Source organism: Gymnoscopelus microlampas, assembly GCF_963454915.1.
Source record: "Gymnoscopelus microlampas genome assembly, chromosome: 13".
Classification (NCBI taxonomy): domain Eukaryota; kingdom Metazoa; phylum Chordata; class Actinopteri; order Myctophiformes; family Myctophidae; genus Gymnoscopelus; species Gymnoscopelus microlampas.
This window is the reverse complement of record NC_139950.1, coordinates 6033923-6052135: the sequence shown is the minus strand read 5'-3', so window position 1 is coordinate 6052135 and position 18213 is coordinate 6033923. Positions and strand designations below refer to the sequence as shown.

Sequence of the window (18213 nt, the reverse complement as noted above, 5' to 3'; positions counted from 1 at the left end):
GAGTCATGGTGGCAGTGGTTTAATCTCATGAGTAAGGAAGAGAACTACTGCTGGCAGTAGAAATGGAATGCCGGAGATCAGTCTCATTGCCAAGAAAACAAAAGTATTGGCATTCAACACCGAGGACAGAACCATTGCTAATGCCAGCGGGATGGAGCTAGAGGTCGTCGAGGACTTCACATCTCAGGGCCTGGACTGCTTCAATGGAACAGGATCTGAAGGTCCGGAGGGCACATTTGCCTGGAATGCCCTACATGGGATGAGGAGAGTGTGGAGATCTGACATGGGAGATGACCTCAAGAGGCGGCTGTATGGGGCCGAGACATGGACCCTCACAGCACAGCAGGAAAAAGGCCTTGGATGGCATCTACACAAGAATGCTACGAATGGCACTAGATGTCACAAGGGAGGACCACATAAGAAACTTGGACCTCGGCGCTCGGGTGGTGCAGTGGTAAAGTCCCTGCCTACTACCACGGAGGTTGTGGGTTCGAATCCACCGTGGTAGCAACCGGCTTTGTTCGGGCGTCTATACGAACACAATTGGCCCGTGTTCAGGGGAGGGAAGCCGGACGGGGAGGATGCTATTGGCCATTGCATGTATTCCTACGGGCTGGGGCAGCACCAGTCAGCGGGGAGTGTTGTGCGGGAGGAAGAAGGCTCTACGATGTCCTCCCGGTGGGGGCTCCTCACTGGTAGGTGAGTCAGTAGGATACAACATCAGTGACTGACAACACAGAAATGTGTGTGGGGAGGAATTAATTGGCATAACGACTAAATTGGGGAGAAAAAGGGTTAAAAAAGAATTGTCTACTCTAAATGAATATTAAAAAAAATAATAATAAAAAACTTGGACCTCTACGGAGGCCTCCCACGGGTCACAAACAAGGTGCAGAGAGAGAGAAGGATGAGGCTGGCAGGGCACTGCGTCACGCACCCGGAACTTATGGCAAGACAACCGAAACTGTGGGAGCCAACCCAAGACACGGCTAGGGGTGCAGAAAGAGTCGCACCACCTACATAGACAACACTGCGGCGTGATAGCAGAGCTAACAACACTGCAGAGCTCAAGACCCTGATGCTGGACAGGATAGGCTCTATGCACATTAGCCATATTATCACTTCCTTCACAGGTGTTACCAATGATACTAATGAAGGCTCTGTTCCATTTAGTCTAGCACAGTGGTTTCCACAGGGGTAATTTCTCCATTCCGACATCTCGCCACTCCGACTAGTGGCTTCCACATGCGGTTAGGGTTAGGGTTAGGTATAGGGTTTGTTAACGTCGGAAAGGCGACATGTCGGAAAGGCGACATGCACCCGTTTCCACAACCCCCATAACTCCCCCATCTCTCAGAGTTACACACCTGTAAGGGGCCATTTGGAAACCCCAACTGTAGACCCACTGGTGTAACAGAGTGTTTCCAGTGAGCCAACATGCACAATATCAGCACCCTGACTCTGTTTGACCAGAATGGAACAGAGCCTTCATTAGTATCATTGGTAACTAGGGATGGAGCTCGTTAATTTTTATTGATAATGAGCACCTTATCGAGCCTGCTTATCGAACCGAGCTTTTATCGAGCCCACTATCGATCTTTTTCTATTATTAAGAAAAAAGACGTGAGACGAAAAATTCTGAACAGAACCGGTATCTTTTTTTATTGGCCAGTTGTCACAGTGAGTTTGTGGCTGACAACTATCTAAAATTAAAATGACAAAAGTTAAAAATATCTTTGCCTATCATTAAAACAACCATTCATATAATGTGCAATAAGTGTTAAATGGCTTTATATTATGAATAGTACTGTAATAATTACTATAAAATCTCCATGTCTCTTCAACTCTTTATAACAAAAAATGCATATTTATTTTTTCTATTTTTTCTTTGTTTTAACCAAAATATATCACTCGCACTACATTTTACTAGGGCCTTCAAATACAGTACTTTACAGAGTAACAGACAGAAGGCAAGTGACCTTTTTACTTTTGGAAAATAATATTGAAGAAACGGTTAATTTGTGTACTGTCACTTTAAAAGCGCAATTTATACTTCATCGTACGACGGTGTCACGCACCAAACATAGCCGATCTCCAAGCTCACACTGCGTCTGTTCGCACCACGTTGTGAGCTTGTAGATCTGCCATTTTCGGCAACGATAGACTGAGGGACGGACACGCTCAGCAACACTAGTTATTCATTCACAGGGAGATCCCAAACGGATTATTATCAATTGGATAATTAAAATTGTCAACGGAGACTTGCTACATTGGGTAGAAGAGGACGAGTGAAACTTTTGAGCGTTTCACTCGTTAACGCCATTGTTTCACCGCTGCACCGCACATGTAAACACAACAACGACGCAACCACCCGAGTGTACAAATGGAACCAAATGGACGCTTACAGCCCCCTTAAAATAGTGATGTAGTGAGCCAATAAAATTCCTCTTCCTTGTTAACCAGGGCAGCGCTGTTTGGCACAACTTGCAGCTATCAATACACTTTTAGACCAACATGTTTGTGCCAGCGTGAGTGATTAGATTTATTTCTTGATCGCCTCTTGTTTTGATAGTTTAGACATGACGTCAGGGGCCGCTGCACTCGATAACAGGCTCGACAAGCCTAAAGCTTATCGATACCCGGGTCTCGATAAATTCATGCCCGGGTATATAATGTACCCGGTTTTCGAGCTCCATCCCTAGTAACACCTGTGAATGTCTTCATAATATGGCTGCTGTGAATAGAGCCTGGTTAGGCCACACTCTCGCATTGCATCATTTATAATGTGATGAGTCATGGTGCAGAAAGAAAGCCACCGGCCAGGATGCGTCGGACGGTGTGTGTCCAGTGCTCAGTGTTCAGGCAGATTTACAGTAGGTTGCGGTCACACATGCATGAATGAAATATTTCCTTCCATTCATTTCCACAGTGGTGGAATAAGTACATTTTTTTACTTAAGTAAAAGTACCAACACTCCAATGCAGAAATACTCTGTTACAAGTAAAAGTCCAGAATTCAAAATGTACTTGAGTAAAAGTACAAAAGTATTGGTATCAAAATGTACTTAAAGTACCACAAGTAAAAGTACTCATTGTGCAGAATGTCCCATTTCACAAGTTCAAAATATTTTTAAAGCCCACAATGCGTCGCATTGCGACGCATTGTGAGCTTGTAGATCGGCTATTTTCAAATGGCCGAAATATGTAAAGGGCTGAAATGGTTATATATATGTTTTGTAATAATAATCAAAATCTACAAAGTAATCAGTAACTAAGGTTTTCAAATAATTGTAGTGGAGTAAAAATACAATATTTGCCTCTGAGATGTAGTGGGGTAGAAGTAAAAGTGCTGAAATTTTGAAATACTCCAGTAAAGTTCCTCAGAAATTGTACTTACGTACTGAGTAAATGTACTTAGTTACGTTACACCACTGCATTTTCATTTCATTTAGAGCTGAAACAATGCATTATCTTCTTAGCGATTATTCTCTCAATTACTCTTTTACAAATACTTTAAGCGCACTTAAAAAATAAATTCATTCATTTATCAACCACATATTTTAAGCTTCATCGCACAACGCTGTCATGCAAAAGTAGTGAAAATACTACAAGCGCAAAACGCTCACAGCCTGGGGTACATGTGAGAACTGCGACATAAAGTGTACAGGTACTGCTACTGGGCGGGGCTTCTTTTGTTCTACATTTGAAGAGTTGCGAACGGTAGGCGTTGTGACATTCTAATACAGCCCGGATGCACTGGCCTCAGTGGCTTGCCTTGTTAATCCCTAAATTCCCAACCCACACCTCCTGGGATTCTGGGATCAAGTCCCGCTTATGACACTACTTTTTCAAACAACCGCAGACTTTTTTTCGCCGATAAAGTATAGTTTTGGACCGCGACGGAGGGTCGCAGTCTCAAGCGAACTTGAGCCACAAGAGGCACCACCAGTTGCCGTGCAGAACGTTGTGAAGTTTGCTTGTGCCTACTCAGCCCCGTCCGAGTTATGTACCGATTGGCACAGAATCGTAAATCATGTTGTGGGGAGAGCGTATGCCCCAACTGCCACTCAAAGTGACTACTGGCCAATCACAGCGCGTCTTTGCCGGGATCTTCCCCAACTCTCAACTCCAGTCCCCAACTCCAGTGCACTCACATAGCTCGCGTGAGAACCATCTCTCACAGTGTGAATGTTTATCCTCCACACAGTGAAGTGAGGACATCTGACTGCTCCTCACATTTCAACAGCATGGTTTAAGGTTAAGAGCTGGAGGACCAAATGTTAGAGTTACAATTCCAGCAGGTTAGGGTTAAAGGTCAGGTATATGTATAGTGGTGGTGGTTAAGGCTAGGGTTAGAGGTTAGGTGTGTGTGTGTGTGTGTGTGTGTGTGTGTGTGTGTGTGTGTGTGTGTGTGTGTGTGTGTGTGTGTGTGTGTGTGTGTGTGTGTGTGTGTGTGTGTGTGCGCGTACGCGTTCGTGTGTTCGTGTGTTCGTGTGTTTGTGTGTTCTCATATCTCAACACCTGTCTGAAGCACCCTCAGCTTGTCCCCTTCCCTCGATGTCTCTCTCTCTCTCTCTCTCTCTCTCTCTCTCTCTCTCTCTCTCTCTCTCTCTCTGTCTCTCTCTGTCTCTCTCATATCTCTTCCACTATCGTCCTTTCATTTTCTCTCTCTTTCTGTCTTATTTTGTCTTTCGCCGCATCTCTCTCTGTCTCATAATTATAATAATTATTATAAATAATAATAATTACTAGAGCCTAAGGCGTGTGGGGCATTGTCCAGGGTGTTTTATGGAAGGGAGAAGAGTCTAGGACGTTGACCAGGGTGTTTTAGAGAAGGGAGAAGAGTCTAGGACGTGTGGAGCGCTGTCCAGTGTGTTTTAGGGAAGGGAGAAGAGTCTCTGACATGTGGAGTGTTGTCCAGGGTGTTTTAGGGAAGGTTCAGACAGCTTCCCTGTGTTATCTGTTCTGAGTGAGTGGGAGGGGTCGTAGGGTTGGATCAGGCTTTGAAGGTATAATGGGGGTGCTCTGAACCCTATAGCGTCCATATTCTGGGGGGAACATTCTCCCCAAGTAGCTGATCTACAAGCTTACAAGTTATTTTTTGCAAAGAAGGAAATACTAGCTGACCTACAGTAGTTTAGAGGCCTGGCGGACCCCGGTGAACAAAGTACTGAAGTACTATTTAAGTGCTTGAGTACTCTTTAAGTGGTTCACTACTTGAGTACTCTTAAGTACGGTACTTCATAGTGTGATCTTTAGTGGTGATCACAGTACCGGAAAGCACCACATCTGGGTTTTTTTTTCTTCTTACTGGCATCATATTTCCCCTCACTTTATTTACTGTCTGTCTGTCTGTCTGTCTGTCTGTCTGTCTGTCTGTCTGTCTGTCTGTCTGTCTGTCTGTCTTTGTTCCTGCTACGGCCTCCAATAAGTTTAATCAAAACAACCATGAACTGAAATGGAGACCGTAACATAAGAGGGACACCACAAACAGATGGAAAAGATTCAAGGATTTGTATTGTTACACCCACAAAGTGAACTTAAGTCATTGAGGCAAAACATAAATGAAACTCAATGCAACAGCATACCAGAAATCAAATAACCAAAAGGGCCCGGAGATGCCGGCAAACACTCAAAAGAGAGGAGGGGGGACAAGGCCGTAGAAGATGGCCCCCCTCCCTAGAAAAAAAGCAAGACAAACTCTAGTCTAACTAAAATTGTCTAGACTGAGCAGGCAGGCTTTTAAATAGTGTGTGTGTGTGTGCGTGTGTGTGTGTGTGTGCGTGTGTGTGTGTGTGTGTGTGTGTGTGTGTGTGTGTGTGTGTGTGTGTGTGTGTGTGTGTGTGTGTGTGTGTGTGTGTGTGTGTGTGTGTGTGTGTGTGTGTGTGTGTGTGTGGTGTACACAAGCATAAAAACACCCTACACAGTAAGCAGAGCTTTTTTGATGTTAATACAATATAACTATTGTTGTATTGCAGTGGTGTAAAGTAACTAAGTACATTTACTCAAGTACTGTACCTAAGTAGACTTTTGAGGATGTTTTACTTTACTGGAGTATTTCTTATTTTCAGTACTTTTACTTCTACTCCACTACATCTCAGAGGCAATACGATATAACTGGTACATCGGCAGTGGTTGGAGGTGGTCTCCTATACTCGAAAAGAAAATGAGTCCATGGCACTCTTTCTAAAGTTAAAAAAGCTTTAATACAAGCTAAGGCTAGTTTATAATAGAACATTTTAACCATTTTAAAGCTTTTTAACTTAACAAAGAGTGCCCTCGACTCATTCTCTTTTGGATTGTGGATGTTTCCCCCCTTTTTGAACAAAAGAGTGATTTTGTGGTCTTCCTAGGACACCTAGTGGTTGACAATTAGCCCTGCCTGAAGCTCACAACCCCAGCCCAGAGCTAGATGAATCTCCGGTGTTACAGTTACAATCGGCTGTATGCACAGCAGCCATATTGGAAAGAAATTGGGCCTCTTCTTACTTCCTTAGCAGGTGTTACCAATACTACTAATTAAGGCTCTGTTCCAATCTGGTCAAACAGAGTAAGGGTGTTGATGTTGTGCATGTTGGTAGCCTCGCGTGGCCAGACAATATCACACGACGCACTGCGTGGATATTAGTCTGGTCCCTATCAACGATAGATTTTTTTCCAAGGGGCGGTTACAAAAAGATCCAAACGGACTCTATTGGTTAGACCTAAACCAATCAGAGCAGTGCTTCCTTGTACGAACGAATCAGAGCAGTGCTTCCTTGTACGTCATTGCTCCAAATAAGGTGATAAGCCCGCCCATACTGGGCCCTGATTGGTCCCGCACAACCTCTGCGGGAGAGAAATAAATTCTCTATGGAGGGGGGCCAGACCTAATCTGCCGAGGGCTAAAGTGCATGCAATTTTGCAAAGGCAGATTCGTCTGGAACCAGGCTAGCATGTTGGCTCACTGGAAACACCAGTGGGTCAAAAAGTGTGGTCCAGGGACCCTCATGGTTCCTTGAGGGGGTTCCAAATGGCCCCTTACGAATGTGTAACTCTGAGAGTGTACAAATGGAACCAAATGGACCGTAAGGGTCCATTTGGTTCCATTTGTACACTCTCAGAGTTATGGGGGTCCTTGAAATTAAAAAGTTTGAGAACCACTGTGCTTACACTAAATACACTAAAAACGGAGCCTTCATTAGTATCATTATTAACACCTGTGAAGGAAGTAAGGAAGAGACCCAATTTCCTTCCAATATGGCTGCTGTGCATAGAGCCTATTACCACTCTCCATTAAGGAGAGGACGTCAAAATTACAGAGTGCGGCTTTAAATTAATACCGAGGGGTTTAATGTGTATAGTGTAATAAAATAAATAGATGTGGGTTTTCTTTTATGGAGCTCGTTAGTGGGTTCTCTGTGCTTCTGGTTGTTGTTAAGAAAGTGTTTTATGCCTCAAACACCTTTCTCTTTAAAGCATGTGGTTCTCAAACTGTGGGTCGGGACCCCCAGGGGGCCCCCAAATGATTTTGGGGGGGTCCCCAGATGTTGCTCAATGTGCAACATTGTTTTCTCACTCATCTCCGTCCATCTCTCTCTGTCTGTCTGTCTGTCTGTCTGTCTGTCTGTCTGTCTGTCTGTCTGTCTGTCTGTCTGTCTGTCTGTCTGTCCGTCCGTCCGTCCGTCCGTCCGTCCGTCCGTCCGTCCGTCCGTCCGTCCGTCCGTCCGTCCGTCCGTCCGTCCGTCTGTCTGTTCCCCCTAGAATATGGTTCAAGTGGTTAATTTTGCATGATTAAACTTGATGCCTTTAATGTGGCTATAAAAAGGATATGTTGCCTCTTTCCCCTTTTTAGTTCTTTTTTTTTTTAAGGATCGGGGGTGTATGGGGGGTGGATCAACCTCCTGTCAGGGTGCAATAGAAGTGGGTGGGTGTGATGCCTAAACAGTTTGGGAAGCACTGGCTTAAGTTATGTTATTAAATGTTTCCAGGGGGCCTATAAAACCAAAGAAAGTGTTTTTTTCTCTCTCATGTGTATTAGGCTACATCCGGCGGTGGTGCTGTGCTTTAGGTGCTTTTTGAAAATGTAATCACGGAATGGAGGGCGTGCAGTCAGGCAGTGCGGTGAGGCGGGGGGAAAGTGAGCTTTAGGCATCTTAAGATGAAGAGACGAGGTAATTACTGGAGCAGCACAGCACTTTGTTTATCCCACCGGAGGTTTTAAGTATAAAGTAGAGAGGCTCATGGGTAATTTATACGACTGTCAACACCACGCAGACCTGATCAAAAACCCTTTAGCCCTAATGTATATGTATGTATGGGCTTACGATGCGTTTGTAGCTCCGCTCTGATCAAACCCAGCCTGCTGCTGCTTAAAAAGTATGCACGGTGCGCTTGGCTGCGTAAGGGGGAGGCGTGTTTAGGAAATGCGGTCTATAGTTTCTCTCTGGGGAAATGCAAAAATGCATCTGGATCCTGAAGTTTACGTACTGTACACATAGATTAGAGTTCTTGTGTGACAGCAGCAAGATTAAAGAGTGTTAGGATGTGTCAAACTAGCAATTGAACACGTGTTCAGAGGCATCTGCCATCAAACCATTAGCTCTTGCGCGTGTGTGTGTGTGTGTGTGTGTGTGTGTGTGTGTGTGTGTGTGTGTGTGTGTGTGTGTGTGTGTGTGTGTGTGTGTGTGTGTGTGTGTGTGTGTGTGTGTGTGTTTGGGGGGGGGGGGGTAATTTTACGCTCTTTCATGAATCGCAGATTGCACTTGGCCTAAACAAACATTTTCAGTTGTGAGATTTGTTTTGGCCCTTATTCCTTGGCCTCCCTCCTCTGTCTGTTTTCTTAAATGTCATCATGATTTCAGTGCGTGGGGATCTCATTTTAAATAAGCCTTTGTGCTTTTATGAGCGATCCATTTTAGAGGACCTTGTATTGTGAAATTGTACTGCTTCCATGTCTTGTCCCGTAAATAAAGTATCCAATCAATCAATCAGTACATTAAGTGCCGTATGGTGCACTTCCAGCAGTGGTGTGGAAGAGGACCACAGTGTAGAAATAAGCTACTCCCTGTATTCACAATGTCGTAGGCTTTGTATTAGTGTGTTTTACACACACAAATGCATACTTTATGTTGCCCTTCCCCGATCTCTCTCTCTCCCTCTCCCTCTCTCTCTCTCTCTCTCTATACCGCGCATTTGGTACTGTAACTCTTGTCTACACAATATGTGACTCAGCGAAGTTGACACACACCACACACCGCACGCACACACGCACACACACACACACACACGCACGCACGCGCGCACGCGCGCACACACACATGCACGCACACACGCACACGCACACACGCACACGCACACGCACACACAGACACACACACACACACACACACACACACACACACACACACACACACACACACACACACACACACACACACACACACACACACACACACACACACACACACACACACACACACGCACACACACACACACACACACACTCGCACACACGCAGACATGCACACACACACACACCACACAGTACATATAATATTTACACACAGTCACTGCAGTGCAGTACAATGCTGTCACAGGCAGGTACAACACAGCTATAAAACATGAAGTGTGGGGCAGAGGAAAGGAGAGAGAAAGTATGGTGAGAGAGGTTCCTGGAAAGGCCATGCCATGTGTTTTACCATATATGTGTCTCTGATGTCTACTTACAGGTTTGCATGGATTACAATACATCCTGTACATGAATACATAACATAATGTCGAGCAGAAACCTTACATCTCCATATTAAAACTTTTTAATGTTTTTTTTCCCGTAAATGAATGCCCTATTTCATCATACTACGGTGTCACAAAACAGTTTTATATCCGTTTATAGCTGAAAAATAGCCGTTCTACAAGCGACGCGTTGTGTACTTTTAGATCTGCTATTTCCGTCTGTGGGTTTTATAAACGTTGAACCAACCAAAAAGTATGAACAAGAGCTTGTGACTAAATTATAACTACGTTGGATCCATTGGAACAATGTTCAGTACTTTTACTTCTACTCCACTACATTTTAGAGGAAAATATTGTACTTTTACTCCACTACAATTATTTAGTATCTTTAGTTACTATAGTTACTTTATAGATTTAGATTATTATTACAAAACATACATTAACCACTTCAGCCCCATATACATTTTAGCCATTTCAAAATAGCCGATCTACAAGCTCACAATGCGTCGATCGCGACGCATTGTGAGCTTATAGATCTGCTATTTTCAAAAGGTTTATTACATTGTATACATTTGAAAACTTGTGAAATGGGGACATTTTACATAATGAGTACTTTCTACTTTTGGTACTTTAAGTCCATTTGTATACCAATACTTTACTACTTTTCCAGACTTTTACTTGTAACAGAGTATTTCTACTTTGCAGTATTGATACTTTTACTTGAGTAAAAAAATCTGAGTACTTTTTCCGCCTTGAACTTGAACTGAATATATGAATAATGGCATTAATTACGTGTCCCTCCAGCTCCTCTGTCGTGTTCGGAAGGCTTCACAGAGCTGGGTTACTACAACGGCTCCGTCTCCCAGACGGACTCGGGCTCGGCGTGTCTGAGGTGGACCGAGTTCCCGGACTACATGGTCCAGTATCCGGGCCGCGGCCTGGGAGACCACGGCTACTGCCGCAACCCCGACCGAGAGGCCAACCCCTGGTGCTTCTTCAGACAGAGCTCCGGGGCCATCGGATGGGCCTTCTGCGACTGTCACCAAGGTAAGTGCAGCATTGGTGCTTTGGCAGTGGTGTAAAGTAACTAAGTACATTTACTCAAGTACTGTACTTAAGTACACTTTTGAGGATTTTTTTTGCTTTACTCAAGTATTTCCCATTTTCTGTACTACACTACTGTATTTATTTAATTACATGTTTTATTATTTGAAAACTTTAGTTACTAGTTACTTGATATTATGAAACTTACATTAACCACTTTAGCCCTATTTTATACCTAGGCCTTTACTAGTACTTTTACTTTTAGTACATTTGGATACCAATGCTTTTGTACTTTTACTCAAGTACATTTTTAATTACGGACTTTTACTTGTAACAGAGTACTTTGCAGTATTGATACTTTTACTTGAAATATTTGAGTACTTTTCCCACTACTGTGCTTTGGTCTATATTGACGGCGATTTTAGATATGGAAGTGAATGTTTACTGCATTGCAGGCACGTTGCACACATGCAGTAGACATGAAAGGGGGCTGTAGCCCCTGCCCTTGTGCGACCTTCCTAGCCCGTGTTTTTAAAGAAAAAAAACGGGCAACAATGGCCAAAACTCAATTGAAAATCGACGATCGAAAACCGGCGAAAGTGGCCGTTTTCAAGATGTTTTGGCCGTTATCTCTGGAACGGAAAGTTCAATCTGCACAGTTCAAAGTTTGTTGGGTGCGTGACTTTGATTACATTAAGCACACCATGATACCTTTTCGGATTTTTTGGGGTTTCGGGCCTAAAAATCCAATAGGTGCCCTTTCCAAATCCCTCTGCACGTCCCTGCTGCATTGTAGCACGTAGCCATGTAATGGTGATTCGCTGCATGTCGCTGTGTGTGTGAATGGGTGAAAGTGAAGTACATTAGAAAGAGCATTTGCAGTCCATTTACCATTCCATTTGACATGGAGTATTGTATATCCCAAACAGGACAATGAAGTATGTCGATACCTAATGAGGTAACCTTGAAAGGCGATTTGTTTTTATGAAGAATTGTAGCTATTTCTCCCAGGAGTCCCACCTATGACCTTTCAGAACAACACCTATTGTTTGTGTTGGTGTCATGTGTGCCTGTCTGTGGCCATGCCCCTCCCCCCAACACACCCCCCGTCATCAGTCATCAAGGCAAGACGAGTTTATTTATAGAGCATATTTTATTTCAGTTTAGTTTTTTTGTATAGCACATTCAACAACAAGGCTACTATAAGACATCAAGACAGCAAAATGAAGACAGAAAAATAAACACATCAACATAGAATTAAAAATTAAAACAAGTGCAAGTAAAACAGAAAAGTAAGATTACAGGCCAACATAAAGTGTTTTAGCTGTGATTTAGTCCTGCACCGAGTGCCACGCTAAGAGCTTGTAGATCTGCTATAAAAAAAAAAAGTCATGAACATTTTTGCAAATCTTTGAATATATATATTTTTTAAAGCGAACATTTGCAACTCAAATCTTTGCTTCTGGGGATTCTACAAACGTCCCAAAAAATATTACAAAATCATATGTATTTGGCCACGCACCCCATCTCAAAATATGTTGTTCCAGGGACCCCCCCAGCTCATAGCTGGGGGGTCCCTCGGTGCCGTGTTATGAGCTTGTATATCTGCTATTTTTGAATAGCCAAAGTATAAAATAATGGTTGAAGTGGCTTTAAGGGGTTAAAAGAACTAAGAGTTGCACAGACCTGCAGTTTTCTTGGGAGTTTGCTCCAAATTTTTTGGAGCATAAAAACTGAACGCAGCTTCTCCATGTTCAGCTCCTATTCTGGTTTTGGAAAGCAGACCTTTCCCAGATGACCTGAGTGGTCTGGATGGTTCGCAGAAGACTGGAAATGTATTTTTGGCCCTAAACTATTCAATGCGTTATTATGAACAACAGCTACTATGCATAACAGCTTTACCGGTGGCGGTGAGCGTCCTACACGGTTTAAAAGGAACACTTTGGCTTCAGTTCTGCTGTGGAGGTATCCTGTCTGCGCGCAACGAGAATGCCTCCACCAAATGAGACTAAAACTAAGCTAAAAACGAGTCATTTCCTACACAAACATATTTCCTACTTCTATTTATACACCCGTAAACCTAAGTGTTTTATAAACCTAAATATTAAAACCTAACGTAAACCTAATATCAATCACATACATTAAGGTCATTACAAGATATTTTCTAATGCTACTACTCTCCTCACAAGTTCACTCAAATCAGCTGTTCTGTGCGCACATGTAGGTGCGCGTGCTCGTGCATGCATGCGACGTGCGCGAGCGTGCATGTGACGTCATTATTATTCTTATGAAAAGAAATCACCATTACACCACTGTTAGTAAGGATTCAAGCAGCTGCCTTGTGAATCAACTCATTGTTTTAGGGTGACCTTTATAGACACCGTTAGTAGTCAAGTCTACTGAAGATGAATGCATGGACACGTTTTTGTCTTCTAAATCCTGCTGAGACATAGGTCTATGTGTCCATGTCCTGGCCCCCCCCATACATCCCCAGGTAGTGGCTGTCTCTTCAGTCACTTCTCTCTCATTGTCCGCTCCATCTATCCATCAGCTTGTTGACATCATGTCCTTTACAAGTCCTGCTCCCTTCGGGGTGGATGTAACATGAAGTCTGTGCATTCTCCACCCGGCAGGCTTTGTGTTGACCTATCAGCACAAGTACAATTTCGAGGTACTTTTTCTTTACTGGAGTATTTCCAATTTTCAATACTTGTACTTCTACTCCTACTATTACATCTCAGAGGCAATTATTTGAAAACTTTAGTACATTCTATTACAAAACATACACTTCAGACCTATTTAAACTTCTTTGGCTATTGGAAAATAGCTGATCTACAAGCTCAAAACATGGCAACGTGTTGTGAGCTGCTATTTTCAAAATACATTTTAGACATAATGATAACTTGTGAAACGGGACATTCTGCATAATGAGTACTTTTACTTTTGGAACTTTAAGCGTATTTTGATGCCAATACTTTTGTACTTTTACTCAAGTCAATTTTGATTATCGGACTTTTACTTGTTGTGTGAGTGTTTTTACATTGCAGTATTGATATTTTTTACTTAGGTAAAAAATGTGCTCCAACCCGAGGCTATAGACAGGTGCTTGTCTGTCTGCCCTCCCCCTGAGGCTATAGACAGGTGCTTGTCTGTCTGCCCTCCCCCCCTGAGGCTATAGACAGGTGCTTGTCTGTCTGCCCTCCCCCCCTGAGGCTGTAGACAGGTGTTGACGGGACATTTTAGATGCTGTGATTATCAGTCTGCTCCTGTCTAGCTTTTACTTTGTCTCGTCAATCACATGCTTCAATGGCGTGCGTGCGTGAGAGAGTGTTTGTGTGTACTTGGTATGGGTTGAAAGGATTATTAGAGTTTGGCTTACAATTAGGAAAAGATTCAGGTTGGGGGTAGTGCTAGGGTTGTTTTTAGTTTTTAAGAAAGAAAAAAAGGTTAAACATTGCTTTCATAAAATTGGCACCCTAAAATGTTGATGTTCTTACAAGTATAGTAATGCAAACATGTGTGTGTGTGTGTGTGTGTGTGTGTGTGTGTGTGTGTGTGTGTGTGTGTGTGTGTGTGTGTGTGTGTGTGCGTGTGCGTGTGTGACTTTGTGGCACAGACAGCAAACCCACAGGCGAACCTCAATCTGTACAATTATCCCAAATAATCCAAACCACAAGCCTCAAAGTTCAAGACACTTTCAGCCGCGTCTGATTGGTGTGAAATCCTAATACACGTATGAGAATTATGGGTTGTTGTTCGTTTAGTCAATTATGAGTCTCCTCTCACCTTATATATTTTAAATGTCACTTTTGTCACTTTGCTTCTATATTCACTTATAACCTCTCCTCTCCTCTCCTCTCCTCTCCTCCCCTCCCAGGTGTTGGCAGGTTGATCGGGGGTGTGTCTGGCCAGAGTGGCCGGGTGGAGGTGTACCTGAATGGCCAGTGGGGGGCGGTGTGTGACACCCACTGGACGGACCGCGATGCCAGTGTCATCTGCAGACAGCTAGGACTGGGGTGAGACTGCATGGGGCTGTATGAGCATGTGTGTTTTTTATAGCAGGTAGGGTGGCGATTATTGTCTTCCTAGGATGATCGGGGCCACACGCGGCTTCTGATTGGCTGAGACGGGCTGATGATTTACGATTCTTTCCCTATCGGGACGTAACTCGAACGGTGCTGAGTCGGCTGAAGTGGACTTCGCAACATTTTGCACGGCAACTCGCTCGCTTGAGCTCACACGGTGGTGCCTCTCATGGTCAAGTCCGCTTCAGAGTGACGGCACGCCTCCGTCGGGACTGTCCAAAAGCGCTCCCACACCCCACTCACGCTCGGGAAACAATGTAGGGCGGCAGTGGTTCAGTTGGTAGAGCAGCTATAGCGGCTTGGGAAACAGAAGGTTGTCGTTTGGAGTATTAAAATATCCCCCCGGGGGTATCCCTCTTTGGCTGCAGTACATGAATGGTGCATTTATTTAGCGCTTGTATCCAAAGGGCTTCACATAGATTTACATTCACCCATTCACACACACATTCATACACCGATGGCGGAGGAAACCATGCAAGGCACCGAACTGCACATCGGGAGTGATTAGGGGTTCAGCATCTTGCTCAAGGACACTTCGACACTAACTCTGGGGTAGCCCGGGATCGGACTGGGAACCTTGCGGTTCCCATCCGGCCGCTCTACCAGCCACTCTATCCCTGAGCCATTGCTGAGATCGCACATATTGTAACGTATTGTTTACAGTGAGATCGTACATAAGTGTACTTTTAACGCATTGTTTACAGTGAGATCGTATATATATAAGTGTATTTTTAACGTATTGTTTCCAGGGAGATTGGAACGGCCCTGCAGCACTCGTACTTCGGACCCGGCTCGGGTCTCTTCCACTACGAGCGGCTGGGTTGCCGCGGCAACGAGAACTCCCTGCTGGAGTGCCGGAGCAGGAAGTTTGTGACCAGCGACTGTAACCACGGCAACGAGGCCGGGGTGGTGTGCGCCGTGCCCGAGGGTGAGTCAGTCCACCCTGTCGAGACCAGTGGTTCTCAAAGTGTGTTCTGGGTGTGTAGGAGGAGCGACCACCCATAAGAGGTTCTTATTGACGTCATTTTGTAGTTATAAACCTACCCTATCCGAACTAGTTCGGTCTTTGGACGGGAAGCATGTAGCCCCCTTAAAGGTCCTATGACATGGCCCGAAAATATCATGGCACATCACAGGTTGTTTTCCAATCAATTGTTTGAATAATTGTATTGAGGCATCTAAACAGCGGCATGTGTCGTTTCTGGCAGCTTTGCCCAATTTTGTGAGAGATACAAGCAACCAGGTCTAGAAAAACAAGCCTAAAAGAAACAACTAGGTCACTAGGCCATTGTGAGCACTTTATACCTATATACTGTATTATATACATAGAAAATATCCGTAAAATGTAGAATATTTGGAAGATCTTTTAAACGTTCAGATGTGGTTTTCATTATTAGAATATTCAATTTTTTCAAAATGTATGTAATTCTTCTGAACATTTTTTAAAATAATATGTTTTAAACATCTTTTGAAATAATTTGTTTAAACGTTAAACCCACAAATCCAGTGTTTGGGAAACAGTAATCTAGACAGAGTATCATCTCTGAAGGGAAGCAGATAAGAACAGCTATGAAAGACCTCCAGAGAGGAACGGTACAACACCGCTGTCAGTACAACAACTGTAGTTATTTATAATTTACACAACAGTAGCGTAGAGTACAGTACAGTACAGGACTGTACAGAACACTGTACAAGCTTGGTACAGAACAATGATTTTGTTATGGCACAGCACCCGAAGAGGTGCAAGATCAATCATTTGTAGTTTCCAGGAAAGGGAAGAAGAATAAGGAAAGAACAGGTCAGATATTAAAATATTCCTGAGTGCAGCGACATACATGCATGCATACATACATACATACATACATACATACATACATACATACATACATACATACATACATACATACATACATACATACATACATACATACATACATACATACGTAAATGTTTTATATCTGACCTGTTTTTGTGTGTGTGTGTGTGTGTGTGTGTGTGTGTGTGTGTGTGTGTGTGTGTGCGTGCGTGCGTGCGTGCGTGCGTGCGTGCGTGCGTGCGTGCGCGCGTGCGCGCGCGGACAGACAGACAGACAGACAGACAGACAGACAGACAACAAGCGGGTCAGATATGAAATGGGCAATGGTATGAGGGCATTAAAATAATAGCTAAATAATCAGAATCGACTTTATTGTCACATCACATGTTTACAGGTGTAAAACAGTGGGTGAAATTTGTTTTTGTGCGAGCTAGCTCCATCGTTTTTGTTATTTCCATTTATTTAGCCGATCTACAAGCTCACAGCTTGCAGATCGGCTATTTTCAAATAGCTGAAATATATATAGGGCTGAACTGGTTAATGTATGTTTTGTAAAAAAAATAACCAAAACCCACAAAGTAACTAGTAACTACAGTTTTCAAATAACCGTAGTGGAGTACAAGTACAATATTTGCCTCTGAGATGTAGTGGAGTACAAGTAAAAGTATTGAAAATTGGAAATAGAGTAAAATAAAAAATACCTCACAATTGTACTTAAATACAGTACTTGAGTAGATGTACTTAGTTACTTTACACCACTGCCTATATAGAACATACATCTTTGTGCATAGTGTCTCACGTGCAGGAGAGACATCATCTAGCAGCATGCTGTATACGTGCACGCACAGCATACTGTGCACGCATAAACATAAACAGTGTAGAGTCAGTAGTGGACCCAAGGGAATATTATCACAGCTTACACACTTCCTGCTGTGGCAGGGCCACGCCGGCATTATGCTACACTTCATTTCGTCTCTCTGTCAGGGGGGAAACCTCATATGTCCAAAACTGTTACTTTCAAGGATTCAAATTCAAAAAGCAGCAAAAGCAGCCAATAGGCTCTATGCACAGCAGCCAGCCAGCCATATTGTGAAGACATTCACAGGTGTTACCAATGATACTAATGAAGGCTCTGTTCCATTTAGTGGATTTCCACGACCCCCATAACTCTGAGAGTGTACAAATGGAACCAAATGGACCCTTACGGGTCCATTTGGTTCCATTTGTACACTCTCAGAGTTACATATCTGTAAGGGGCCATTTGGAAACCCCTTAAGGAACCATGAGGGTCCCTGGACCCACATTTTAGACCCACTGGTGTAGCAGAGTGTTTCCAGTGAGCCAACATGCGCAATATCAACACCCTGACTCTGTTTGACCAGAATGGCGCGAAGCGACGCGTTTCGGGCTCGCGGATCTGCTGCTTTTGAGGCTTTTGTGTGACGCTGTGGTGTGATCAAGTAGGGCGTTCATTTACGATAAAAAAATGTAAGTATGTGGGCGTCCGCTGGCCTAGTGGTTCAGGCGCATACCCAGCGTGATCTCACGCAATTTA

At 43.7% G+C, this 18213-nt stretch overlaps 1 protein-coding gene across 1 annotated transcript in view; it reads left to right on the top strand.

Annotated features, from left to right (window-relative positions):
* LOC311059393 (neurotrypsin) overlaps positions 1-18213 on the top strand; it is a 57211-nt gene that overhangs the window by 17441 nt on the left and 21557 nt on the right. The window contains exons 3-5 of the mRNA XM_084077277.1: positions 10518-10760; positions 14635-14773; positions 15592-15770. Coding sequence (XP_083933403.1) covers positions 10518-10760; positions 14635-14773; positions 15592-15770 — 561 coding nt within the window. The remainder of the gene's footprint in view (positions 1-10517; positions 10761-14634; positions 14774-15591; positions 15771-18213) is intronic.